Raw genomic sequence first — 26,724 nt, forward strand, 5'->3', positions numbered from 1 at the left:
CTTAATAAAATGAAAGATTTCTAAACTTAGGATGAAAAACGAAATGATTTTCAAACGAGACTTAAACCATCGATTAGGTTAAAAAAAACCCACCAAACCTGACAAACAATCCCGATGGAACGTCATATTTATATACATATATAGAGACAAGCTAGAAACAATACGTGGAGAATCAACACAGCCTTATCATCACATAAACGTTTGGAAGTTTGTAAGTATGAAACCGAATGGAATATGCTGTGTGAGAGAAGGAGCATAGACTCCCAATTACTTTAGTCTAAAGAAGGCTTTTCAATTGCACTGTACAAATGAACAGTGTATGGAGCCGAATTTCACTTTATTTGCAAAATTGCCACAGCCCTTCTCTGCTGTTCAGATTGGAATTTCTATTTATTTATGAAATTGCCACCGCACGGTGGAAGAGCGCCCACGCGTCAATCATCGTGCAATACTTTTCCGTCCGTTCCATCCCCCTCTTTCATTCCCTCTTTTTCTCTCCTGACTCTCTCTATAAACATCCATCCCCCATCCCTCCCTTTTCTCACTCTGTAATTTCCCTCAGATCCCTCACCGATTCTCTCTCTCGCCAGCCGCGAACTCCTTGACAGCTCGCCATTCTCACTCTGTATGTTCAGCTGAGATAACTCATTCAACCGCAGAAACGAGGTGTGAAGGTGCGGACTTTACCAATTCTGCGCTTTATTTTCCAATTAATATCTGAAAATTGACAATTTAAAAATTTTTGTTTTATCAAAAACGATCGGAGGAAGTGGGAAATGGCGAGCGCAGTGGACCCAATTTCATGGCAGGTTGGTTTAAACTTTAAAGCAGTTCCAAAATTTGGGATCGTTTCGGATATTTTTAGGTTTTTCTGATTCTTGAAAAAACCATGGTTAAGAGTAAATTCATTATATTTTAATTTTTATTGAATTCAGGTAACCATCTTCAGTTTTTCGGTTTGATTTAAAGGAATTTTTTAGGCAGAAAAGCTAGGGCTTTCCGGTGAGTTCTTTGGGTTGTACATCCGGGTGGCTTTAATTTGTTTAAATTTGGGGCTTTTGTGATTTGGTACTTATAAATGGTTTGAAATTTACGTTATTCTAATTTTAGTTCCCACTCAGAAGTTTGTACTGCCTCATCATTAGAACTGTTTCCGTCTGCTCTTCTTCTTGAAACAAGGTCGCAGATCCACAGGCCATCAAGGTATGTCATTTAATTATATATTGTATGTATTGTATTATGCATGTGTGTGAATGCGTTTTTCTCTGTTTATCTGTATTGGTTTTCTTCTGATTTGGTTAATGGACTTTGTTTTTATTTCAGATAATTTGGTTCATGCTAAAGTTATTGAACGTACGATGGAACCAGTGATCTTTCAAAAAGGTTGGTTCTTCTATATTTTTATCCGTTTGGTTGTTTTGAATGGACTTCCTGTATTCTTAATGAAGCTAAATTGAATAGCTGTTTTTCGTATACTGTTTTTGCTTTGTTAAATTAGTTCTTTTTTTGTTGAAAAATGTTATTTGGTTTTGCAGATCAAAGTTTTTCAGCAAGAAAATTATCTGTCAAATTAAATTTATTGTTATAATTCTACATGTTCTTGGTTTGCATTTATTTTACTTGATTGTTGGAGCTCTATATTTTTCCCACAGTCACTGTGCTTATTTGTGTGGAGCTCAGTTTTGGTGATGTTTGGTGCCCAACAGTGTTGCAAGAAAAACAATGAGTGGAAAAAGATGAAATTAGATTCTGTATTTGTCTAATTTTTTAAGCAGTGCTGAAATCCAGTGGTTTATTTGACTGTATATATTTGATTCGAGTACGGCTTTTGCCATGGTTTTGTATTCAGTGTGTATCCCAGCTGGAAAAAAAAAAGGAGAGATGTGAGATTCGTGAAACCGTTTTCATTTGGGTAAAATTAGTTTTCTTTTTTTTTTTGTAGTCTGTGGGGATTGGTTTTCTGTCTTAATTTTTTATTGAGATGTTTTTTCGCAATTGGTAGTCTCAGATTCGTTCATGTTTCATGCTTTTGTGTAACTGAACTAGGGTTTATTAAACTCATTGGCACTTCGGATTTCCAGTGGACTAACCACCCCGGATTAGGAGAGATCCGTTGTTTGGCTCCGTTTCTGGGATCCCATTTCCTGTCCGGACTTCAAATTCCCCCGGATTTTTATCCTTTCTTTTTTGTTTTGCTTGATTTGTTGTGTATAATTATGGTTAGGATTGCTCCTGGGAGATTAAGATCTGCTTCTGCTTCGCTTTTCTTGGATAATTGGGTTTTGTTTGGTAGCGGTTTGGTTGGTACATTGCGTAGAGATCTGTTTGGTAACCATATTTGCATATCTGTTTGGCATTAGGTGTGCTTTTTCTAACAGAAATCGACCAATAGATCTACCTAACTTCACCATTTGATTTTATCTGCTTACCTGTAATTGTTCTGTTAACCCTAAGCCGTAATTTTCGAAACAAGAGCTATGATTTTTGTTTGGATCATGTAATTGATATGTGATCACCATGAATTAGTAGTTGATGTTTTGGTTTTTTATTCTGTGATCAGAAGCCGGAGGTTGTCTTGACCTTGCTTTAGACTAAAGACTGTTAAAGGCAGAGGCTGGGCTCTAAACTATTGACTCTTTAAAAGAAAATTTGAAATTTAGTGTCATTACATCACGCCGTTACCTAAGTTCTCTCATCCTAATCCCTTGCATTCAGTTACCAGTCCATCAGAAACTCCCATTCAGACTTACAATAGATTATTAATAAAAATGAATTCACCATGCATTCCGAAAGATAACAGAAGTAAAAAGTTAGTATCTAATTTAGTGTTCTGTAATTTGAGAACTAGGGTTTTGTTTCTTTAGAATCTTTAGGGGTATTTGTATTTGCTCAGAGTTCTCTTCTTTTTTTTTTCCTGTACCAAATTGCTTTATTTTAAGATTAATTAGTTACTTTCAGTTTTTTAATGAGCTTTGAATTATTCGAGCTCTGGACTGCAAATTGTTTATGGTAGCTATTTTGAATGAAGCATAAAGGTGTGGCCTTCTAGGTGATGGTGGTTAATTAGTTACTTTCAGTTTTCTTATGAGCTTTGAATTATTGGAGCTTTGGACTGCAAAATGTTTATGGTAGCTATTTTGAATGAAGCATAAAGGTGTGGCCTTTTAGGTGATGGTTGTTTTAGTATAACTATAAGCAGCATGACTATATTATTTGCTACTAACTGAGAGAGTGCACCTGCAATTCAAGCCCTTAACGTGTTCTTTATTTTTTTTAATTGAAAATCATGTTTTTGTACCCTATGTTTCCACCTTTAATTAAGGAAGTGGTGAGGTGTTGGATTGTCTACTAATGTGTTATCTGATTCAGTGTTTGGGTAATGCCTAAATCAGTTGTGTCTCTTGCTGATTGTTCACATGTTCTCAAGCATAAATCAATAAATCTTAGAAAAAAGCATTTTCTTTGGTACCTATACACAGTTGAACTTTTTTTTTTCTTAACTTTTTCAGCTGGTTCTTTTCCGTGATTTAAGAAATTGAGGATCCATTTGAAAGACAGTAGTACAGATAGAAAATAGGGTTTAGGTACTTTTAATCATAATCCCTGCCTTATGCTTTCATAATTCATCATCCCAGCATTGTTTTCTATCTTAATTCTTGCACCAGTTGTTACCCTTGACAAAATCACGTAGAATTCATATTCTTTGGAATGATTCAAAATGATATCATGTGAAGAAGTTACATCACTGCTTTGATATTGTGACTTTCAATGTGCTTAAGAGCTTATGTGCAGTTGCATTTTTCTCTGTGCATTGCAGTTGATATCATGACTTTCAATGTACAAGTTTGATGGTTTTAAAATTTTAATTGTGGAAATGGGGTTGAATTGATTATGTTATTAATTTAGCCCGGAAAGATTGAAGACTTTGTGTTTATGCTTGCAAGCTTGGTTTTTTAGAGGTTTTTGGTCAGGGAATTAATTGTGTTTATGGTTCATGTATTATTAAAGTTTTTGTATAGTTTTATATTGGGTTGCAGATGCTTTTGGCAGTACAAGAATTTGTGCTTTTGTGGATACGAAGAATTTGTGCGTACTGAACTTGATAATGAGTTGCCGATAGATAACAGCCCTGTGTAGTTTGTCGGAGTTTAGAGCGAGTTCATTGAACTCTTTAACTCAAACCCATAGAAATAGCGTTGTTTCTACTTCACCAGAAATCTTCGACAGATTGCCCGTAATTTCCGCAAAGCTGAGTGTGCATGTGACAGGTGCTGACGAGGCTGAAAAAGCAGGTGCTTCTTCGATTTCTGAGATCAGCCCTCGTGGTCTCTGAGCAGCTCAGCTTTTGAGAAAGCAAACGCCTCTTCGATTTCTGAAGCTCCGTCGAGTGCAGATTTTTATAGAGGCTGGCATTAAGTTCCACAGCACACTTGAATCTTTACCAGTAGAAGCTCATTTCTTGCACTTCTAAGATCTTGATTTGTCTGACCTCTTCCCTTTTCAACACATTTGAAAATGTCTGAACCCTCCGACCGTCGTTTTGACTTGAACCTTGGAGAAGAGACAGCCACGCCTTCTACAGACAACATATGGCGCCCATCCTTCATATCCCCTACTGGTCCTCTTACCGTTGGGGATTCTGTGATGAAGAATGATATGACCGCTGCAGTGGTGGCCAAGAACCTTCTCACTCCCAAAGATAACAGACTACTTTCCAAACGGTCTGATGAGTTGGCTGTTAAGGACTCTCTGGCTCTTAGTGTTCAGTGTGCAAGTTCTGTGTCTAATATGGCCCAACGCCTATTTGCTAGAACCCGCCAAGTTGAATCATTGGCTGCTGAAGTGATGAGTCTCAAACAGGAGATTAGAGGGCTCAAGCATGAGAATAAGCAGTTGCACCGGCTCGCCCATGACTATGCTACAAACATGAAGAGGAAGCTTGACCAGATGAAGGAATCTGATGGTAAGGTTTTACTTGATCATCAGCGGTTTGTGGGTTTGTTCCAAAGGCATTTATTGCCTTCGTCCTCTGGGGCTGTACCTGGTAATGAAGCTTCAAATGATGAACCTCCAATGCCTCCTCCTTCTGGGGTTTTGTCAAGTACTGAGGCTCCGGATAACCACCCTCCGGTGCTTTCTCTTTCTGGGGCTCTACCGACTGCTGAGACTTCGCCTAAGCAACCTTTGTGAAGGCTCCCTTTTGTTTGTTTATTTTGACTCATGTATATGTACATATTTGTGGCTTATCGAAAATATTAATAAATAAGCTTTGCTTCATTTCAACATATTGTGTTAAATACACCAAAGCCTTCTTCATAAAGTTCTTTGAATTTTTGCTTTTGTTGAAACCTGTATTGTTGAAGCTTTGTGAGTGAAGCATGTAGTTTGAGGTAGTGTTCCCTTAATTTCCCGAGTGAGGAAAACTTCTCGGTTGGAGACTTGAAAAATCCAAGTCACTGAGTGGTTGTGAGACTGCCGAGTATCAAGGTGCAGTAGCATATGGTGGGAGTCCCCCAAGTCTTCAGGCGAAGAGAGTTGCCGAATGAGGTGTCTAGCTAGTAGTCAATGTCATGAGTAGGAAAACTTCACTTGTTTCTTTTCGAAGTGGTAACCCAGGGCTCTTTCTTCATATATTGTTTTTTTGTTATGAAGATGTGTTAGGCCCAAAGAAGTGGAGGCCTAGGCCCTTTTTTCTTTTTTTGTTTTTGTTTTTTTTTTTTTTTTTGTTTTTTTTTTTTGTTTTTTTTTTTTTTTTTGTTTTTTTGTTTTTTTTTTTTTTTTGTCGACTGAGTGAGATGTTTTCAGCTGAATCCAAATAGGGGGATGTTTTCAGCCGAATCCAAGGAGGGGGGAAAGCATGACTCATCATCATTTGTCATGATGTTGTTCCCACACTTCATCATCATTTACTACTTTTCCTTTTCTTCTTTCATAATATGCCATCAATGTGTTTAATTTTCTTTTGCTTTGCCTTTCCTTTTTGGCTGGAAAGATTGCCATCTTTCCTCACAATCTGATTTGCTGCAGTCTTGTTGAAGGAAATGTGGGTGTTGGAGCTAGGTAAACCAAGGAGGGTGTCTACGTAGAGGGAGTGGTAGCTCTTCAATATAACACCATTTTCTGTGGCTCAAATCGCAAAACCATCTTCATGAAAGTTGTTCCTTAGCTCGTGAACTATAACATATCCGAATTGGAGATCCACCGGAGCAGTGCAACTCCAGAAATTCAGGTATGATGAGTGATTGTTCGTCATTTGTATATCAACGCGTCAGACTTGTTGTGAGCTTCAAAAACTCCATTTTCTCTTGCTCAGATCAACATACTTTCTTCATCGAAGTTGTTCCTTAACTTGTGAACTACAACATATCCAAAATTGAGATCCCTCGGAGCTGTATAACTCAAGAAATTCAGGTATGATGAATGACTGGTTATTATTTTTCTGTCAACCCGTCAGATTTGTTGTGAGCTTCGAAACCCCATTTTCTATTGTTCAGATCAGCATGCTTTCTTCATTGAAGTTGTTCCTGAACTTGTGAACTACAACCTTGATATGGACACTTGGACACCTATATATATGTAAGTTATTGTAAATATGTTAGACATTGTAAATGTGGTTGTAAATAGATTTTCACATTTATTTAAATATGTTAGTCATTGCAGTTTCTGGTCTTTTTTTACTGAAATTGTTTTGGTCCCTGCCACTAAACTCTGATTTCTGCTATTAATTGCTGCTGAAATGTGACTTTTGCTATTAATTTTTTACCCTTTATATTTATGCTGCTTTTGGATTCCATTCGAATTAAATAATGTAGTTAATCTTGATATGAATTCTCTCTGCAACAATAGTTAGGGATTTTAGTTTAAATTATTACTGATTTGTTCTTGATCTGGCATTGAATCTTTGTTAATTTGGACTGTAGGTGGTTCTGATGCAGAGGAGAAGCTGTAAGAGGTTATGATCTTGCTGCACTTAGGTACAACTATTCTTCAACTCATATAAACTTTCTGGTAAGGTTCAAACGGTTAAAGAGTTTTATGATTTTGTAAAAGCTTTTTTGCAGTAGAAGCTTGGTCTTTTTGTAGTTGCGTTATGAAACTGTAACTTGAGTTAGTATGGGTTTCTTGCTAACTGATATGACTTAGGAATTCTAAAAGCAGTTGCATTTTACAATATACAGCTTCAGTTAGTATGATTTTCTTAATGAGTGGCATGTGAATTCTTAATTTAATTTTGGAAGGAGATCCGTTTAAAGTTGGTGCTATGTGATGAATTTAGCATTCGGTATTTTATTATATACTGGTGGCGAACATTTTTAGCATATTGGTTGAGAAAGATTTATCATTTTCTATAAAATAAATCTTCATTCTCACCATGTTGTTGATGTTTTTTGTAATTTGAGTTTATAGTGCTTCTAAATGCTGTTTTAATTTAGGAATTTGAATAATTGTTTTAATTTCGGTTAATGCAGGATTTGAAATTTGTGATGATCATTTTCATATTCCTATACATTTTGAGTGAAAAAAAGCATGTGAAAAACCACATTAGTCTCTAGGTATAAATCACATTAGTCTAATTATGGCTAGGATAAAAAACCATGTGATAAACTATGGCTTTTCAATTATTTTATCATGCATCTATAAACCAGAGGTCCGATTAGCAAAATAAAATTTCTCACATACCTGTAGTTTTCTTGCACTTCTCTCAGCTTTAGACTCTAGCAGATGATCCTATTAGTCTTTTTCTTTGCACTTCCAATCTTGCCTGTTATTACACCATTGCCCGAGTGTTCCACACAGAACAAAACGGATTCCTACAGCTCCTTAAACTATGCATTAGGAGATTTTCACAACCACACTAAGAATGAATAGGATATGATTAGAACTTCTGAAGACTGAGTCTTTCAAATAATATATTCAGCTTTATCCAATTCAATTTAAAATGTACAATCCCCGAATCTGAAAGATGCTGAGTGTATATCTTTCATCAGCATGAAAACTTCTCTTCCCCATAAATTGTGCTACTTCTGTAATTAAGGCGGAAGAGAAATAGAATTGCCAAAACACTACTATGTCGTCGGGTCTAAATCTTTAAGACACAGTTAGGTTGATTTAGGAAAAGTTTAGGACAAAGTTAAGTCTTTGTTCTTCAAAAATCAGAAGGGTGACAATGTAGTAAGGGTGTAAGAGTTGTCCAGGATCATGCAAAAAGAGGAATACATTCAGCATTTACACACTAAAATAGGCCAAGAGTGAAAACCAACCAGCAAAGATTATGGTAATTCACTAATTTAAACATAAACCAGCTTTGAGAGTGATACTCACCCATTGTCGGTTTTCCTTGCGAGCATATTTCCTACCCAAAGTTTCCCAAACTGTTCTCCAACCGCTGCATCGGCATATCTTTCCAACTTCTAATAGTCTCTGGTGCTAGAACATCTTCTAACTTTATTCTAAAAAAATAGATTCATAAGTAAGACTAGAAGCAGGTAAGTAAACAATTTAATGAAGAGGAAATTCAGAAGTAGAACCAAATAAACCACAGTCCAACTTTCGCGTACCCTCCGGCGTAATTTAATATCAGAAACTGTCTCCTGAATATAGAAAATTAATGGATCATTTACATAAAACTCACAAATTATGAGTTTTATTGCATATGCACATACTGCTCCTAAATCCTTATCAATCAGTATAATTTGATTTTGGAAAACTAAGTTTAATTCTGGATAGGAGGTAGGTAGGGATTAATTCTGAGAATCGTTACCCTATGAGGATATTCACAGTTAATGGTGAAAGTTATTTTATTTTTTAAATTATCTCATGAATAAATCTGTTGAAGGAGATGATAGTTTTCTTAAAAATAGCATCATAGGGGAAAATGGATATTGAATTTTTGGGTGGTTGTTTGTTTCTGCATTTGCATCTTTCTGATTTTTCCTTTGTTGTGTGCTTAATCTATTATCGAAGTAACGTTTACAATTACCTTGGGCAGTTTTATACTAAACTGGAGGAAAAGATACATGCAAAGGAGATGGAAAAGAATAATTTGCAAGCCAAGCATGAGGTGGTATTCAATCAATGGTGGTCAACTGAAACCTGTGTGTGCAATTACATTCTTATTATGAATGTTGTTTGTTCTTTTACTGGAAACTCTAGAAGCTGACATTAGGATGTTTAGGAAGAAACTGACTTAAAACAACTCCAATGCCAATCTTCTATCAAGAGCCTCCACCTCCTAAAGCGGACATGAAGAAGGTATTCTTTTTTTCTTTGAAAATCACGGCATGATGTATATTATTTTGTTCATGTGCAATTTCCAGTTCTCTGGTGAATCTAATTTCATGCTTGAGTTTGGAGAACTCTTAATTTTTGTCATATATAGAAAAGTGGTGTGGCTGTTATATGATTGGCTGACAAATAGTGCTTTTAGCACTAACTTCTCTCTCACTGAGCCCTAGCTCAACCCCTCCTCCGCCGCCGCCTGCACCCTCCACTGCCCGCACTTCGAATCATAACTCTCAGCTCAAATCCCTTATAGTTTTTTTTCTCATAATTATTGTTCGACTTGATTTAAATTTTGTTTTTTGTTCGGTGTATAATCAGGTGCTCCGGGTCTACGCACCAGTTCAATCTCCACCGTCCGGTTATCGTCGATGAGGCGACAGAGTTCTTCAACACAGTTGGAGTTTCAGATTTCACTTTGATAGTTGCAAATTGGTGCTTTACTTAACCTTTTTTTTCCTCTTAATTTCGTAAAGTTTAGGCCTTTTCTTAAAATTTAAATAAAAAGAAATATCTTTCTGGTAATGGTTAGTTTTGATCTTGATATTATCTGGGTTTGGTGTTAGTGGGGATGGCGGTGTCGTGCAAAGTTAACCCGTTCGTGGCTCACCGGAAAACCCCCTGATTGGGCTTTATAAGGAGAGGGAACTCATAATGTAGTAGATATTCCTCAATGCAAAGGTCCCAATCCAATTGACTTTATACTTGACATTTAATCCTTGGATTAGTGTTAAATTCTATATTTTTTTTGTTTAATTTGTGTTTTCTTTTCTGTTTTTGCCGCTCATCGTCCAAGTATAAATGATGTTGTGGAGCTGCTTAAACAAGGTCCCCTTTTGGTTATTAAAACTCAATGTTACCTGTTTTCATTTTCAGTTTTTTAGTCTTCTATTTGTTTGCTTGCTGCAATTATTCAACTTATGCCAGTATAATATTTGTTTCCTTCTGTTTTGTCCTCTGCATTAACTACCATTTGGATCATGTGAATGACAACTTTCATGTATATTTCGAATAATTAGCAGTTTATTGCTGTTAATCTTTTGATCACTGTGTATGTTGCTAATTTACCTTCTCAAACAATGTACATGTAAACATTGATATATAAAACTTATTTATATGTTAATATTATGGTTTCTTTACTTTTGAGTTTGGTTGAACAACAACATTTTCTACTTTCTAGAGTTCATCCTCTTTATTTTAGCCCAGGCCGTCCTTAAATCTACATATATGCAATGTGTAAAATTACATCTGTTCTCAAGAATGAACCTGTTTTGTTCCATCCTTCTCTTAAGGATTATAATTTGTATAGAATTTATAAGTTTTCTCTCTTTCGGGCTCTTTCAGGTTGCTTTATGTTTCGAATTAGTTGGATTTAGCATTCTTCCCAAGCTTTGATAATTGTTTAATTTCTAAGTTTTGTTTAATGCATGGTTGATTTACAGTTTGACATTCTCGACGATGATGATAATGTAGTTCAGGATTATGATTCGCCCCGAACAAGAAGGATGGATTTGCTGTCTATGCCAACAAGGGGGTAAGGTGAGATATAGTTTTCGTCATGTCTTTATAGTAGCTAGGCATTTTTCAAGGACTTTTAATTGCTGCTGCATTGTTGAATACATTAAGAATGATGCGATAAACCAGGGAGGGAGTCATCAGCTTATGGATTGTTAACACATCCAAAGTGCTGTAATCTTTTCGCTACTTAAACATGTTAAGAATCTATATTCATCTTAATGTATTCATAATTGTGTTGAATTTATTCAACTTAAATGTGTTTTATTCATTCGATTACGCCTGAAACAGCTGGTTCCCGCAGCAACGCGCAGGCATTATTTCTAGTACCATCTAAGATGATGCCAAATTGCTGGCTGCTATATCTTGACCTTGAACTTGATGTCTCATGACTTTGAACTATTTCGCGGTCTTACACAAACATTTGAAAGATAAAGTTACATGATTGATAAAATAATTTGGAAAATAAAAATTATCTACTAGAGCCAGGTGTGTTGTGTTGTGATCTGTTTGACAGAGACGATTTTGTTTGCTGAAGTTCATGCTTCGCTATCAAGAGTACAAATGAAATGGTTATCAAACAAGACTTCGATAGTTAACAAATTGACTAGTAATCAACCGTTGCAGCCAGCAAAGGGTTCACTATACCACATGCAGGGGCAGCTCTGAGATTTTAAGGCCTTGTGCGGAAGATAGTAAATGGGCCATTGCATAAAAAGCTCATGCTACAAAGCTAATTTATTTGTCCACAGTTGTATTAATAAGGGATCTAAATGTGTATTATTACTTGTGAGTTATATTCAAATAAAAAATCATGAAAAAAAAAAATAAAATACAATTTACAGCAGAGCTGTCATAACCAAACTAAAAACATAGATCATATTTCTCTTATTCACACGCTGAAAAAAATTCAAAGATTAAAGTTTTGCCACAAACCAAGTTGTTACATATGTAGATGACATCATCTTTTAGGGGGGCCTTTAGGGTTGGCGGCCCAGTGCAAGGGCACCTATATGCACATGCCCAAAACCGCCACTGACCACATGATGCTCTACCAACGCAGTCACCATCCACAGTCATTTAGTTCATGTCTTGCGCTTGAAGGTTTTAAGAAGTCCGAGGTACAGGGCAACATTGTGCGAGTAGCGGGTGGAGGCTTATCAGTCACCAATAATCTCCGCAAGAACATAAACCGTCCTTGAAATGGTGGAAGCGATTAGTATCCCTGACAACAATTTCCCGTTCCGCTATTTTGGAAATGAGCTTAATTGCAATATGACAATCGCTACAAACACGAAGATTCTTGGTAATTCTGATCGGTGTCCCTGGCTCTGTATTTAGAATGGCAAACACTACTGCCAACTTCTCGCTGTGAACTGCTAGATGGCATTCCTTCTCCTCCTCCTCGACATCATGGAGAGCGGAATCAGTCTCAGGGATATAGCCTAACTCCTTCATTTTCCCTACCAACACGTCTAACTCTTCGTATATTTCTTTAGATTGAGGATGTGATCTATCACCAGCAAGAAAAGTATGGACCTGATCGTTGAGCTCAACATTGCTGACACCGGGAATTTTCTTGATTCCTCGGCTCTTCATTATTGATCGGACAGTTGTGACATCTTGCCATCTACCGGCTTTTGCATAGATGTTTGATAACAAGACATAATAACCTGACTGCTCGGGAGCCAATTGGAAAAGGCGATCAGCAGCTAGAAGTCCAACGTTCATGTTAGAGTATACCCGGCAAGCACTAAGCAGAGCACCCCACACTCTTTCATTAGGCTCCAGTGACATCTGTTTGACAAAACTGTAAGCCTCATCCACTTTTCCAGCACGCCCAAACAAATCAACCATGCAAGCACAGTGTTCTATCCTAGGCTCTATCCTGTACTCCTCAGTCATCATTTTAAAGTAATGCTGTCCCTCATCCAGCAATCCTGCGTGGCTGCACGCGGCCATTACCGATACAAATGCAATTGAATCCGGAATCAGGCCCGAATCTTGCATTTTCCTAAAGAGTGTCATGGCATCACGACCTTGTCCACACCTACCATAGGCAGACATCATTGAAGTCCATGATACAACATCCGGAAATTTCATGGCATCAAATACTTCTCTTGCATCTTGTAAACATCCACACTTAGCATACATGTCGATCAATGCATTCTCCAACGACAAATTTGGCCTGAGTCTCTTTTTCTCAACATATTCATGAATTCGTTTCCCTAACAACAGAGCCGAAAGATCCCCACAAGCGGGAAGAACACTGGCGATTGTGACTACATCAGGCTCTATTCCACTCGCCTCCATCTGTAAGAAAATATTAACTGCTTCACTGGGCATTAAATTATTCACATACACCGCTATCATCACATTCCACGAAACCAAACTCTTTTTCACCAATTTCATAAACATATCCTTAACAGACAAAACGTTCTCCGATGAAGTGTTGGACACAGCCGGGAATAGGCTAGCCATGGTACCGGCATCTGGTTTAAGCCCCAACGCCTCCATTTCCCTACAAACCTCTAACGCATCATTGAACAGTCCATTTTGAGCATACCCGGCAACCAAAGAATTACAAGAAACCACATCTTTACACGGCATCTCATCTAGAACACTCCGAGCCTCCACCAAACAACCGCATTTCCCATACATGGCAATCAAACCATTCCCAATAAACAAATTCACATCAAGGCCAACTTTCACAACAGCACCATGAATTTGCAACCCAACCCACAAATTATCCGACCCGGAACACGCCTTCAGCACACAAGGGAACGTATAATTATCCGGGTTAAAACCCTTGGCAGACATAGTTTTGTAAACAAGAAGAGCATCATGGTACAAATGGTTGTTCACATAGCTCCTGATCATGACATTAAAGAAGACAACATTCTTCTCAGGAATTTCGTCGAATATGTGGCGTGCGATTCCTGGTTCTCCGCAAGCAGCATAGGCCCTCATGAGTTTGATGCCCAGCGATGCGTCCGAATGGAGATTTTGGTTGACGAGGATGCTGGAATGGAGTTTCTTCAGTGTTTTGATATCTGGGATTTGATCAAGTATTTTACCAAACACTTGGTGTGCAAGAACTGGGTCCTGTAGGAAAGGTTCGGTTTTTCGAGTAGATGTTATGATGGCTGGTAGTTGTCTGGCAGTTGTAAACTGGCGGGAAATGGGAGTAATGGCTCTCATGAATTGGACTGTGGTGTTGTGAACATGGGTTTGGGTTAGTTTAGTTTAGCAACTACAAATTTTTCGGAGAAACTTCGGTAGAACTGCTGATTAGGATAATTCTCACACTGATAGAAATAATATAAAATTGAATGAGATAAGAATACAAAAGAATTTTTTCATGACTCGATAAATAATTTAATAAACCAATAACATTTTTTTTGTGTTTCAGAAGCTTTATTACACAATTTTTTTTTGAAGACCTCTTGCTTCTACTTCCCTACTTTTGCTATCACCTCGACAACTTTCAACCTAATGCTAAATGCTAATATAAAAGAAAAGAACTCTTTTGTTGCCAAAAAATAAGAAAAAAAAGAAAAGAACTCTTTCTATATACTTTTTTCAGATCCGTTGCTACCGAAATAGTCTCCCGTGAGTAGTGCTCTATGAATGACGTGATTAAATAGTGACAACAATTTTTCTGGTATGTTGAACGGGAAAAATGAAACGGGTCTTGACAACAACAACAAAGCATTTTCCCACTTTGTTTTGAAAAATTAAAAATCACACATTGTTTTTTATTAATTTTTGTTGTTGAATACCACTAAGAAAATAATAGAACTGTTTTACTGAAAATTAATAATACAATTAAAGAGAGAAGCTTGCACTTGAAAATCAAATGGTTTAAGTTGAGCTGCTTTTGGTAAGACTATAATATATGCTTTCCGTGTCTCATTGCAGCTCCATTTCACTGGTCATCATCCTGGAACAATGCTTTCGAAACAGAACCACACGGCTGGCTACTGTATTCTCGGCAATCTTCTTCGTCATCCCAGCTGCTTTGCGAGCATGAGCGTTTGATTCCTGTCATTGGGGTTTCACATACCCTGTCATCACATGACCCTCTATGATCCTTCCTTTTAAACAGCTTTCGAAGCGGATTGGACTTCGGTTTCAATGGTTTTAGCTGTTTTGGGGCCCAAACTCTCTGCAGATCGGGCATCCTTCTTGTGAAAGAAGCGAATCTTCGAGCTCTCTCTCTACTCTCTTGAGCTTCAACTAACTTGCGAGCATGGTCGTCGTTTTGTTTAACCTCTTCAGCGGTTGGTCTTCCACTATCAGTTTTCAGCAGACCAAGGGACTCACCTTCTGCTGACAATGAGTCCCAGATTTTGTAATTTTCATCCACTTCATCTCTCTTTGGTTTTTCTCTACAGGATCGATTGCTGTCCTCGCTGTTGAGTAAACTATTAGGGAGTTCTTCCTCGTCAGCAAACAGCAACAAATCCATTTTCATATAGATTTTGTGAACCACGTCCTCAAGTGTCTCACAGTATCTGAAAGTATGGGAGTTCAAAGATTAGTCTATCAGCTTAATCTTCATCTAACAAAAATGGAGTGCCGGCAAATGTACTTTAGGGAAAACGAATGACAGATCATTTGACTCCATGTTCAAGAATCACATTGTAGATTAATATGTTATTGCAAAAGTTGTATGTGCACTCCCAACTCACTCAGAAAAACATGGGTACGATGTGCGAATAACTGGCGGAAATCCTGCATATTTACACTAAAATGGAAAGACACTTAACTCCTCTAAAATAATAAAGATAAACACTTTCCTTAAATTTTGCAAAATTCAAAAGTACATAGGACAGCATTTGGTAGACGATAAGTAATATCCAATAGCAAAAATGGAAAACAATGGCACTTGACATGCCTACATGTTGAGATGTGAATCATAGATTGAATTTAGTGTGCTCTAGCCTTTTAGAGAAAGCCGTGATGTCTCAATAAACATCGAAAGAAGGTAAAGATTACGATTTCAGAGGTAGGAGATTTCAACCATGTAGAGACTCATTACCTGTTTTTTATGATCTTTTCAACATAATCATCTACACTCCAGTCACCAAAGAAGCCTCCCTCCAGATGACACCGAATTTTCTCCAAAAATGAGCAAATATGTTTTACAAACTTCTGTTTCATAGACTCTGGAATACTTGCACCAACCTCTGATTGCAGTATCTCCATCCGGAAAAATATCTGCAATTCATATCTAGTACTCAGTGAAGGAAAAGTATGAATGTAACCAGAGACAAATTATCATAGTAGTTAAGTTATAAATGAAAAAGGATACTCTCGAACAATATTTCCCGAAGCAAGTCCTTCAGATTCTGAATCAGATGCTTTAACAGAGAGGTTGCAGCTTTTCTGCCTTGCATTGATATCCTTGGGATCTCTGAGTAGAAGTTTTAACACCTCGGCAGCAACCAAATCATCAGTAGCACCAGAATTTACAAGAGGAGTTTGACTCTCTGACAGGGCTTCTGCTTCCCGCTTTGTATTTAACCAATATATGGATGAATTCACAAGCCGATATGCCAAAGCCCCCAAGTCTACTGCTTCATATTCAAGTCCTTGCTGGATCTTGTTGGATAGACTACTGAAAAAAGCTTCCAACGTTTCTGATCTAAATTCCAAAGCAGCTTCATCTTGTATACCAGAAGCCACAGTCAAAGAATTTTCTCCAATGGAAGGAGATGAAGAAATTGGCTGTTCACTTTCTTGGTGCAAGTTATCCAACCTATTGTCCATCTCTTTTTTATGGAGCTTGTCTGCCTGGGATTCTTTCTCCTCTATTAGGCCACATTCGCTAGACTTTTTAATCTGTTTCATCCAGCATTTCAGAAATCTCATCTTTTTTGAGTTATACCATTCCCTGGCAAAGTAAACCTCTTCCAAACCTAGCTCTGAGTGTTCAAATGCTGCCTTGCAGAAAGCACTCCATGTGAGATCTTGTAGCAAATGTGAATTTCTTTTGATATTCCGCTTCCTTCCATCCTTGCCTGCAGAATGCTTATTAGGTGGCCCAGTTTGGTCCAAATCAGCATTCGGTTTGCAAATCTCATTCTTCATCTTTGGACTTAATCGGTCTGCTTTTGCTCCACCAATATCATGCACTTTTGTCTGAGGGTGAAATCCTTCGTCCACAATAAACAGAAGAGCCGAAGAAACTGTGAAAGGCTTAAGGATTGCGGTATATGATACACCACTGTCATTTGAAAGAGACACTAATGCTCCATGACCATTCCTATATAAGAAACTCAAGAGAATCTGCCAACTGGGTGTAGATTTTCTCTTTGCATTCTCACCCAAGTCCACTGCTAGCATTTCTAGAACCTTATCTGCATAATAATTGCCAAAACTTTCTTTTCCATCTTTACCAGGTTTTTCCGAACCTTCACATACAAGGAGAGGATCAGATAAGTGCCCCCTGAATTTCAGAAACTCATTATACTTTTGCAAAGCCATAACCTGAAACTTTGTCACGCCTTTACCAAAATTCCCCCAGAACAATTCCTTCAGTTTACCACCTTTTGTTTGTGAATTCATGATTTCTAGGGAAAAGAATGTATCATCAGCTGCATTTCTAGGCAACATCTTCAAATCAACCAATTGAAGATCACAAAACTTGCATTCCAAAGGCTTCCCACTTACATCTAATATCTCGAGACTCAACTGCGCGTTGACTTTCTTATGACTATCAGTACAACCGAAAAACTTGGATGAAATCCCAATCTCTGGATAAATCAAACCAAAAGGAACAAGAGCAGAACCAAGAACAATCGAATCAGTTGAACAAAATCCCCATCCCAAACTCCTAACCCCACTCTCGAAAAACTCAAATCTCGTCTTATCCTCATCGTTCCCAACCTCACCCTCACCACATTCTAATTCATACCTGACATCAACCCAACTACATTGAATATCCCTACTCATAAATGCATCATTCACATTCTCAAAGAAACCCCGAAATCTCTCGGAAAACGCATTCACATTTTCCAAAGACTCGTCACCCACACCCACATTCAGGAATTCTGTCAAACAGTTGGCAGGTACACAAAGGGGCGAAAACAGAACGACCAAATTGGACCTCACAGCAATCGAATCACAATTCGAAAACATACCCGTTACCGGATCGCAGACCACGGGGTCCCAGGCGTAATCGTGCACGAGCTGGCGCAAGGAGGCGGCGAGGTTAGAAGCCCGGGGTGGCGACAACGGGTCGCGGCGAAATGCGGGGAGGGAATTGAGGGTTTGGGAGAGGGAGTTGAAAGATGGGCCTGGGAGGTGGAAAGAGAGGGAGAGGGAAGTGGGGATCTTGGAGGAGGAAAGCAGCGGAGAGAGGGAGGAGAAGAAGGGTCTGAAGGCGAAGAGAGAGGAGGAGAGAGGTGGGAAGGAGAGGAGGGTTTTGACGGCCGAGAGGAGGGCGGTGAGAAATGGAGCTGGGTTTTGGAGGTGGAGAAGTGGGTTGAGGTCTAGGAGGAGGACGATGCGCTGCGTTTTGCCGTAGTCGGCGATTGGGTCGCCGGAGCTCCGATCGGATGCCATCGCATTTGCAGGCGGAAAAAGAGACGGACTTTAACTGCAGAGAAGAAGTGAGCTGCAAATGATGAATAAAGGCAGTATAACCAAACGCTGTCGTTCGACGAGAAAACGGCGGTGCGGTGGATGCTTGGGCGGGAAACTAAATTTTGGCGGTAAAGGAAATATTTTTAATCTGATTGAAGGACCTGTTTGGCATGCTTCTGAATTTGTTGAAAGCGCTTTTAGAGGACAAAAGAGCTTTTGACATCAGTGGGAAAAAATAAAACTAAAATTAAAAACATTTAAAGTATTTATTCACGTGAAAAAACGCACCACTTTTTACGAAAATTTCAATATAATTGTTATATATGTGATTTGTTTTTAGCAAATGATGTCGTTTTTAGGAGAAACACGATGGCACAAATGATGCTTAGGCGAGAAACCAAATTTTGGTAGCAAGAAAATATTCTAATTTCAACATACTTCTATTGGAAGTGATTCTCTTTAGCCAAAAAATATACAAACTTAATATTTTTCACTTACAAAAAAAAAAACAAACCTAGACGGAACACTACGCAGTACATATGGACCATTTTTTCTTCAATAGTCTTGAATTACTAAGAAAACTGGAAAATAAACGATGAAGATTGACTAAAAAATCGAATGGAGATGATTGTTTAAAAGGAAAACTAATGAAAATGATTTGAAAATTTTGAATTTTAATGATAAGGACAAAATAAAGGGTAAAGTGAATAGTACCATGATTGACTTTTTAGTGTTAAAATGTGGTTTTTCGTTAAAATGAACAGTACCGAGAGCTTTGCATTAAAATTCCCTTGTTTAAAAGGTCGAATTACTATTTACAGATGTAGATTGTACACCTCATTAAAAAGTGAAAAGAGGCTCATAAGGCCCAACGGCCTAGCGCACATGGAGAAGATAACACGTTCTGTGTACTGTTCTGTTACAAACTCTCTCTTTCTTCAACCCCGAAAGCTCCAAACTTTCTCTCTCTCAGATCTAACCCCTGAAATATTGTAAAATTACAACAGAGTCCCAACATGTCCGCCATTTCTATCTCCAAATTCATCACCTTCTCCTCCATTTCTTCCTCAAGTTTCCCAAAGTATCCAACTCCGTACCCTTCACTTTCACCCAAATTCCCACCGTATCCCCTCACTCACTCTTCCAGAAAGCTCTCGGTCCCGGTGTTTTCCAAGCCCTCCGAGGCGGAGGAAGAAGAGGAGCAGTCGTCGGCGCCGGAGGACGAGTGGCTGAAGAAGCTGCCGGACAAGAAGAAGCCGCTGTACGCCCACAGCCTCCCCTGCATCGAGGCCTGGCTGAGGAACTTGGGGTTTTACCAGAGCGAAGAGGACCGGGCGGTTTGGCTGGTGGAGAAGCCCGAGTGGCACGCGCAGCTCTCCCTCGACGTCACCGATTTGTATGTGAGGTGGGTTTTCTGTTTTCTCATCTGGGTTTCTGCTATTTCGTGCTATATATGTATGTGTATATGTATATGTGGAATTTTTGGATGATGTATCGATTTGGTGGTTTACTTAAGGGTTTAGTGTTACTTTTATAGGAAAAAGATTGTGAATTCAATGAGATTGTAAGTTAAGTTTTAGAATTTGCAGTATGTTTTTTGCTAATTAATCCGCCATTAATTAGAACAAAAGAGTAATTGAAGTAGAGGCATTGCACCTGAACTCCGATGAAAGCAGAGTTTTGTTAGGGCCTCTTTGAGGCTTTCATGTCTTTGGTCCACTCGTAGCTTCCAGTTTCTGTAAGTGAGTGATTTACTTTGGTAACTTGACCCTGTTGGCTGCTCGAATTGGAGGTCATGATCGTGGGTGCGACTGGCAGTCGCGGAACTAGTGTCTATTCACAGAAAAATGAGAAAAGAGTCAATGTGTGGTAGAAAAGGAACGATATAAGAGTTTGCTTCTTTAGGATTGGCCCTCTTCGTTATGCAGATACGTCCCCTTATCACATTCAAAATTTCATGAATGAGATTGGCCGCTTGATGACATGAGCTAGTTATAGACGATGGGAAATGTTTGCGGTGGATGAAAGTGGGAAGCTTAAGGTTGTGGGAAAAGAAGATGGAGGTGAAAACGAGGTAGATGAACGGCTGAATACTTGATAGTGTTCATTTTACCCTGCATTACCTTTAGCCTTTCCTAATCGCATGACTGTCTCCGTTTTTTCTTGATGATGCTCTAGATCATCGTTTGAAACTGTTTTATTATGAACCTTTTTGTTATATCAATTGTTACAGCTGCTAAGTGTTGCACTGGTGATGTAGGTATCTAAAGACCGGACCGGGAAATCTTGAAAAGGATGTGGAGAGGAGATTTAGTTATGCACTGAGCAGAGAGGACATTGAGAATGCAGTGCTTGGAGGGCCATGAGGACAACAAAAGATTATTCCTGCAGGCATGTGGTTTGCTCTTCTGAATTTATTGACCTCTCCGAAGGCACTAAATACTTCATTGGTTGATGGACTTCTGTGGACAGGTTACTTTCGAGGGTTACGAAAGTATTTATCATCCTTTCCACACTAGGAATTTGAGGCAAATAATAGGCTGTGTTATTTGTAACTTGAATTGGCCGTGTCATAAGAGCCTCCGTGATCAGAATCGTTATTTTTCGATTAGAGCTGGTACTGTAGGAGGTGCTGATTGGTGCAAATGCTTTAGACAATTTCAGATCGAATGTATACTTCTCTATGATTAATCAGAGATTTTATTTTCCTTTGAATGTGTTATGTGGATTACATTTGTTGCCTTGGCTGGTTATGAATGTGCTAGCATTGATCTCTACTGAGTGGCCGATTATATTTGTTGCTTCGTCAAGCACCAGTACCCGACTTCTCAAAAGGGCACGTCCCAAGCAGAACAGTTGTCTTTGTCCCATGCTCCAGTTTGATCCATCCTCCACAACTGAAAAACCAGGTCATCAGTTAATACTGCTGATCAGAATTCACAGGCAAAAGCCAACACCTCAAACTGATATACGAAAACCTTACCTAACGAGTCTAAGCCGCCTTCTTTCTCCTGAACAGCCTCTCAAAGCTGACACTACCGAAGAACCTTCAACATGTACAGATAACACTTTGCTAAGTCCAAATTTGCAACCATGCCAAAATAATCAACCGAAAAGGAATGCACCATAGAAATTATAGAACGAGCAGTACCTCCCATATTTCCTGGTTTGAGTGCTGAGATAAGGGATCCAAGTTGAATCTCACAGTCCCATTGAAAAGAGTAGGATCTTGAGGTATTATTCCAAAACGTGATCTGAGATCATGAAGACCGATTGTTGAGATGTCAATGCCATCGACTATAATCTTCCCTCCGGCTGGTTCCACCAGACGAAACAGAGCACCTATGAGAGACTTCCCACTGCCTGTGCGACCAACTATACCAATCTTGTGTCCTTCAAAAATGCAACTGATCCCGTTCAGAACAAGTGGTGTATCAGCCCTGTATCTGATCTGTTTAACATCAAAACTATCAACAACCTTCTTAAACTTCAACCTTCATTAGTTTCGACACTACAGGAAGCAATATTTACCCGCAAATTTCGTATCTCCACCTTCCCTGCGTCTGGCCAATTGGCTGGGGGACGGTTTCCTTCTGCTATCTCAGTGACTTCGCTTGGTATATGCATATATTGATTTAGTCTTTCAACGGAAATGATGTAATTTGCAATAGTGCACTGGTTCTGAATTGAATACATTAAGGAAATGTTTAATGAAAGACCATAAGAAAGTGCCATTCCGATGAATCCTGCAGTGACACGGTAATTGGTATGAGGCTCGGGCTTTTTTCCCATTAGCTAGGAACTTACCGGAAAAGTAGAAAAGCTTACCCGAGCTAAAAGTTCCGGAAGGAAGCAAACTCATGCACAGTGCTGCTGAAGCAAGTACTGCTGCACTGATTATTTCTAACCGTTGGATAAACCATTCGTTCGCTGCAAAACTATGGAAAAAAGGACTTGCATTTGTGTCAATGAGGTCAAAATTCTTCGCCAAGAACCGCTCTTCTTCATTTCTTATTGTAATCGCTCCAGAGACAGACTCGGCTAGGTGGTTTGCTACAAAGGACTTAGTTGTACCATTGATCTCTTAAATTTCAGGTGGACGGGTCATGGGCCCACTCCAACAACACCGATATTGTCCCCACTTGGCCACCTGCTCAATCCGTCAGGTGTGGGGTTTTAATACAAAAGGCCTCGGTGTTAGTTAGAGTGGGGTAATTCTATATAAATGACTTGTTCTCAAGCCTTCTGGCCGATGTGGGACAAAGGGTTTTAATACAAAAGTAGGAAAAGTAGTATTTCTGAAAGAAAATTTCTACGCTCTCAGTTTCTGTTTCAGGTTGTTCGTATATTCGTAATAGAAAGAAGTATCAGTAGTTGAAGGTATGTAGTTTCTGCATCGTTACCTGTAGGCGAAATGCCAGATAGACCATCGGTATGCAGACGAACAGAACTTGCCAGGTAACAGCAGCCAGTACTACAAGATTAGAAGAAGCATTTATGGCAGCTCCTCACGCAAAGACTAGGCAGAAGGGAATATCAAGATCGACGATACTAAGATCAGATGAAACCTATATAAGAAAAACACAACATGTAAAAACACTAGTTCCTTGAATTCCTCCTAACTCATGACCAAACTCTCTTAGAAATGCCTGCCCGACTAAGTATCCTTCCCAGAGGTGTCGAGTCATAAAAAGACATAGGTGCACGAAAAAGCGAGTTTAGTAGCTGGGAGAACAAAGACTCGGATGCCTCAAGCCCCAAAACAACAGTTGCAAGAGTTCTAAATAGTAAGATAATGTTGCAGAAAATCCAATCAGCAAGTAAACTGCGATCAAGCGCAATGTGTTAACATCTGGATTATCAACATTAGCAGCCATCCAAGAGTTCTGCGCTATCTGACTGATAACGAAAATGAGGTGTAGAAGTACCGCTGTTGAGAAGTAGAAGAACCCGTTTTTCTGTTTCAGATACTGTATGAACGGCTTCAAACCTATGTCTCCTGTTTCTCTCTCTTCTTGTTTAATCAACCGGTCACATGACGCTCTGTGTTGATTTACTATGTAAGTCTTCTTAATCTCTTTGGACGATATTCCACTTTGTGCGGAAGTGGCATCTGCAGGCGTTTCAGAACCGGCGGTTTCTTTACGTGCATTGACAAGGTCCTAAAATTCTTGGCTCGAGGCCAACAGGTGGTGATAAGAAGCTGCTTGTAGGATCTCCCCATCTACCATCAACTGTCAACAAAATTTAACTTGAAGGTTTGTGCTCGATTGCCTTTCGATGATTGATATATGACTAAATAGGCTAGATTTGAAAGTAGACTAACCAAAACTGAATCAAATGGAGGTAGGAAATCGACTTGATGGGTCACAAGTAAGACCGTCTTACCCAAAAGTGCTTCCACAACATATTCCTGCAGTTTACAAATTAACTCTCGGTATAAGCAGAAGTTGATCAACAGAAGCACTGTCTGTGCTAGAGAAGTATATTTACATTGAATAAGTTTGTAGCAGTATGTGCATCAACAGCGCTGAATGGATCATCCAAGAGATATATATCGGCATTCTGATAGAGCGCACGGGCAAGTTGGATTCTCTGCTTCTGACCACCGCTCAGATTGACCCCTCTCTCCCCTATTTCAGTTAGGTCGCCGTAGGGAAGCAGCTCAAGGTCCTTAACCAGTGAACATTTCTCGATCGTCTCTTGGTATCTCTGACTATCCATAGCTGCACCAAATAAAATGTTTTCTTGTATTGTTCCAGTCTGGATCCATGCCGTTTGAGAAACATAGGCAATCTTCCCAAAAATTTGAATCTAAAAGTCGAAAAGAGAAATTTATGAATTGATTGTATTATCTAGTTATCGAGGGAAACGAAAATAGGTACTTACATTTCCTTGAACGTTTCGAATTTCTCCAAGAACTGCAGCTAGAAGGCTTGATTTTCCCGAGCCGACTTCTCCACATATAGCCACCATTTCACCCGGTCTGACCTCAAAATTTATGTTTCTCAGAGTAGGCTTCGATAAATTCTCCTCCCACGAAAAACTAGCTGACTTAATAACAATGCAGCAGCCTACATTGTCCACGTTGCACTTCCAAACATTTGAAGTCTGCAGTTCTGGTGCCTCGAGGAATTTTACTATACGTGCAAATACAACCTTCGCTTGAATGACTACCCCAATAACCTCAGGAGTTGATCTAATTGGGTTCTGAACAAGGCGTAAAGTTGCTACGAAAGTAAAGACATTGTTCGCTTGCAATGGAACCTCAAGAAAATAACATGCTCCAAATGTTGCAGCAGAGACCAGAACAGGAGATGACCAAAACAGATAGGTATTATACGCTTTCTCAGCTGCACTGCTGATAACCATTTGTGTTCCTCATTCCTCAAATTTTCTATCGCATTCTTGAAATGTGTTTCCCAGGCGTACAATTTCAACACCTTCATGCTTGCAAGAGCCTCGGAACAAGCCTTCGGTCTTTTGTCTTGTGCCACCATAAGCTTGCTGTGAAACTTATGCTGCAACTTTGCGAGCGGAGCATTGCAAACCACAGTCAAAACTATCACCACCAACGCCGCAAATGTAGCTAGGCCAACCGCACGGAAAACTATTACCAATGCAAGACAGAGCTGGAGGATGCTTGTCCAAGTTTGGTGGAACCAAAATGGGAACTCTCCGATCCTGTAAGCATCCACCGTAACATAATTCATTATCTCACCACCCGAGTGTATCAACTTAGCAGGATTGGATAATCTCAGTTGCTTCTTGTAAATGGCCGCAGTGAGCAAAGACCTAATTTTCATACCAATTAGCCTGGAACGCCAGTACCACTGCCTTTGCGATAAGGACTCAATGGTTTTCGAAAGAAAAAGTGTCATGGCTAACGCATAGCTTTCGTATCTGAAAGTTTCTTTTCCCTCAGCAACCAAAATGAAAGCATTGAGTAGCAGAGGACTTGCCGAGAGAGTAAGAATTTTTAGCAAAGCAAAGAAGCCGGACAGGAAAATCTCTTTCCAGTGGCATATGATTATCGTCTTAAGTACTGAAGGTTGGGAAGAAGGTTCGCTTTGTAGCTGTTTGTTCAGTTGCTCCAAGAACTGCAAATAACAACTTTCTGCTCGATCTTCCTCTCGCAACTTGGGTATGTCTTCGTCCTCAAGAGTCTTCTCCCTGCCCTTTTTCATCAACGAATTTAGCCACCAAAGCGAGGCTTTACTTAAAAATCCAGCTGTGCTAAATGGGGTGACACGATCATTTTTACCAATTCCGCCATTGAGAGGCCTATAAAGGCCATTTTCATTGGCTCTGTCATCGCCATCTTCGTATTTATTCCCCTTATAAACACATAACAGCAACAATGTTGCTCCTGGAAAAGACAGGACATCTAAAAAGGTCTTTAGCGACAACTCATTCCGAAAAATGGCAGCAGACAACGAAGGAACAAAGACAATGCCGGAAAACAAGAATGCAAGGATAGATAACAGCCTTGACGGTTGTTTGGGAAGTTGTTTTCCATGGAGGCTGACGGTTAAACCCACGAACAACCACGCGAACCCATGAAACAAAGTAAGCAGGCACCAATTCAAAGGCAATGCAGTGTGTGCGTTCCTCAGCCTCTCTTCGAGAATCCAGATTCCCAAGCACATGTACACAGTTCCAAGGCAGCCGTTGACAATGGCGGAGACTATTTTGAAGCACGAAAGGCCTTGGAATCGACGTGGAACGTGAACTGTTTTTGACGAGGACTTGTGAAACATGTTGATCAAGAGCAGTACTAGAAGCAAAATGTCGAAGCCAATTATCGAGGCGTGATTGATGCATGAAGAAGGACGGATTAGAGACTCGAGATTGGAACTGCATGGCTTTCCGGCTGCGTCTGAACGGCCGGATTCCCCGCAGAACACAGTCCATAAATCCTCCATCATTTCTTTTTTTGTGCTCTTCAGATTCAAGTTGATGTTATACAATGCAAGACCAAGACATATACACTGTATCTACGAAATGGAAAGTTTCTTGCTGGTGATTTACTGCAGACGTGAAGTGGTAATTCTGTTTGTTAATAACTCGAGCATATGCATGCAAGCTTATCCTTCCTGCGGGATCGGGGCGTCGCCATGCAGTTGTCGAAGTGTTTATTTCTAATTTAGTATAATTAAAAATTCGAGTTGTAGAACCAAAATATATATATATATATATATATATATATATATTTTTTTTTTTTTTCTTTTTTATACACATTTTGACACACATCCTATAGAATTGGGATCAAGGACACCTATTTTTTGATACACGGTCCATTTTGACACACGTCGGTTCATTCTGTAGTTTTATTTC

General features: G+C 39.2%; 4 protein-coding genes and 1 pseudogene across 21 annotated transcripts; 2 read left to right on the forward strand and 3 right to left on the reverse strand.

Moving 5' to 3' along the window:
• The first annotated feature begins 280 nt into the window (after positions 1-280).
• On the forward strand, positions 281-11,046 carry LOC126629341 (uncharacterized). 18 transcript variants are annotated; one of them, XR_007625737.1, is made up of 13 exons: positions 281-674; positions 767-809; positions 936-1,002; positions 1,111-1,203; positions 1,324-1,383; positions 6,028-6,229; positions 6,314-6,411; positions 6,495-6,576; positions 6,921-6,974; positions 8,990-9,061; positions 9,176-9,252; positions 9,601-9,960; positions 10,722-11,046. XR_007625737.1 is itself a non-coding variant. In XM_050299364.1 (5 exons), the coding sequence occupies exon 5, from the start codon at positions 4,516-4,518 to the stop codon at positions 5,188-5,190; it is 675 nt and encodes a 224-aa protein (XP_050155321.1). In that variant the 5' UTR covers positions 281-674; positions 767-809; positions 1,111-1,203; positions 1,324-1,383; positions 4,269-4,515; the 3' UTR covers positions 5,191-5,277. The 18 variants fall into 18 exon arrangements, 3 of the variants coding, with proteins under 3 accessions (XP_050155321.1, XP_050155320.1, XP_050155319.1); XR_007625733.1 differs by having other exon boundaries at positions 771-809; XR_007625740.1 differs by having other exon boundaries at positions 281-666.
• Positions 11,047-11,546: 500 nt separating this feature from the next.
• Positions 11,547-14,400, reverse strand: LOC126629328 (putative pentatricopeptide repeat-containing protein At3g49142). The gene has a single exon (XM_050299346.1). It carries the CDS (start codon positions 13,993-13,995, stop codon positions 11,959-11,961), a length of 2,037 nt encoding a protein of 678 aa, XP_050155303.1. The 5' UTR covers positions 13,996-14,400; the 3' UTR covers positions 11,547-11,958.
• Positions 14,401-14,531: 131 nt separating this feature from the next.
• LOC126629324 (uncharacterized) lies at positions 14,532-18,546 on the reverse strand. The gene is made up of 3 exons (XM_050299340.1): positions 16,112-18,546; positions 15,839-16,030; positions 14,532-15,311 (listed from the first exon to the last, which is right to left on the reverse strand). Exons 1-3 carry the CDS (start codon positions 18,364-18,366, stop codon positions 14,723-14,725), a joined length of 3,036 nt encoding a protein of 1,011 aa, XP_050155297.1. The 5' UTR covers positions 18,367-18,546; the 3' UTR covers positions 14,532-14,722.
• Positions 18,547-19,255: 709 nt separating this feature from the next.
• On the forward strand, positions 19,256-21,102 carry LOC126629342 (uncharacterized). The gene is made up of 2 exons (XM_050299366.1): positions 19,256-19,792; positions 20,648-21,102. Exons 1-2 carry the CDS (start codon positions 19,404-19,406, stop codon positions 20,751-20,753), a joined length of 495 nt encoding a protein of 164 aa, XP_050155323.1. The 5' UTR covers positions 19,256-19,403; the 3' UTR covers positions 20,754-21,102.
• On the reverse strand, positions 21,088-26,416 carry LOC126630313 (ABC transporter C family member 10-like; annotated as a pseudogene).
• Positions 26,417-26,724: the final 308 nt, after the last annotated feature.

Source organism: Malus sylvestris, chromosome 7, assembly GCF_916048215.2.
Source record: "Malus sylvestris chromosome 7, drMalSylv7.2, whole genome shotgun sequence".
NCBI classification, from domain to species: Eukaryota; Viridiplantae; Streptophyta; class Magnoliopsida; order Rosales; family Rosaceae; genus Malus; species Malus sylvestris.

Coding starts and splice junctions, on each gene's coding strand:
- LOC126629341 (XM_050299364.1), top strand. CDS start 4,516: ATGTCTGAACCCTCCGACCGTCGTTTTGACTTGAACCTTGGAGAAGAG.
- LOC126629328 (XM_050299346.1), bottom strand. CDS start 13,995: ATGAGAGCCATTACTCCCATTTCCCGCCAGTTTACAACTGCCAGACAA.
- LOC126629324 (XM_050299340.1), bottom strand. CDS start 18,366: ATGGCATCCGATCGGAGCTCCGGCGACCCAATCGCCGACTACGGCAAA. Junction 16,031..16,111: donor TCGGGAAATATTGTTCGAGA/GTATCCTTTTTC, acceptor ACTGAGTACTAG/ATATGAATTGCAGATATTTT. Junction 15,312..15,838: donor GAAAAGATCATAAAAAACAG/GTAATGAGTCTC, acceptor CCATACTTTCAG/ATACTGTGAGACACTTGAGG.
- LOC126629342 (XM_050299366.1), top strand. CDS start 19,404: ATGTCCGCCATTTCTATCTCCAAATTCATCACCTTCTCCTCCATTTCT. Junction 19,793..20,647: donor GTCACCGATTTGTATGTGAG/GTGGGTTTTCTG, acceptor CTGGTGATGTAG/GTATCTAAAGACCGGACCGG.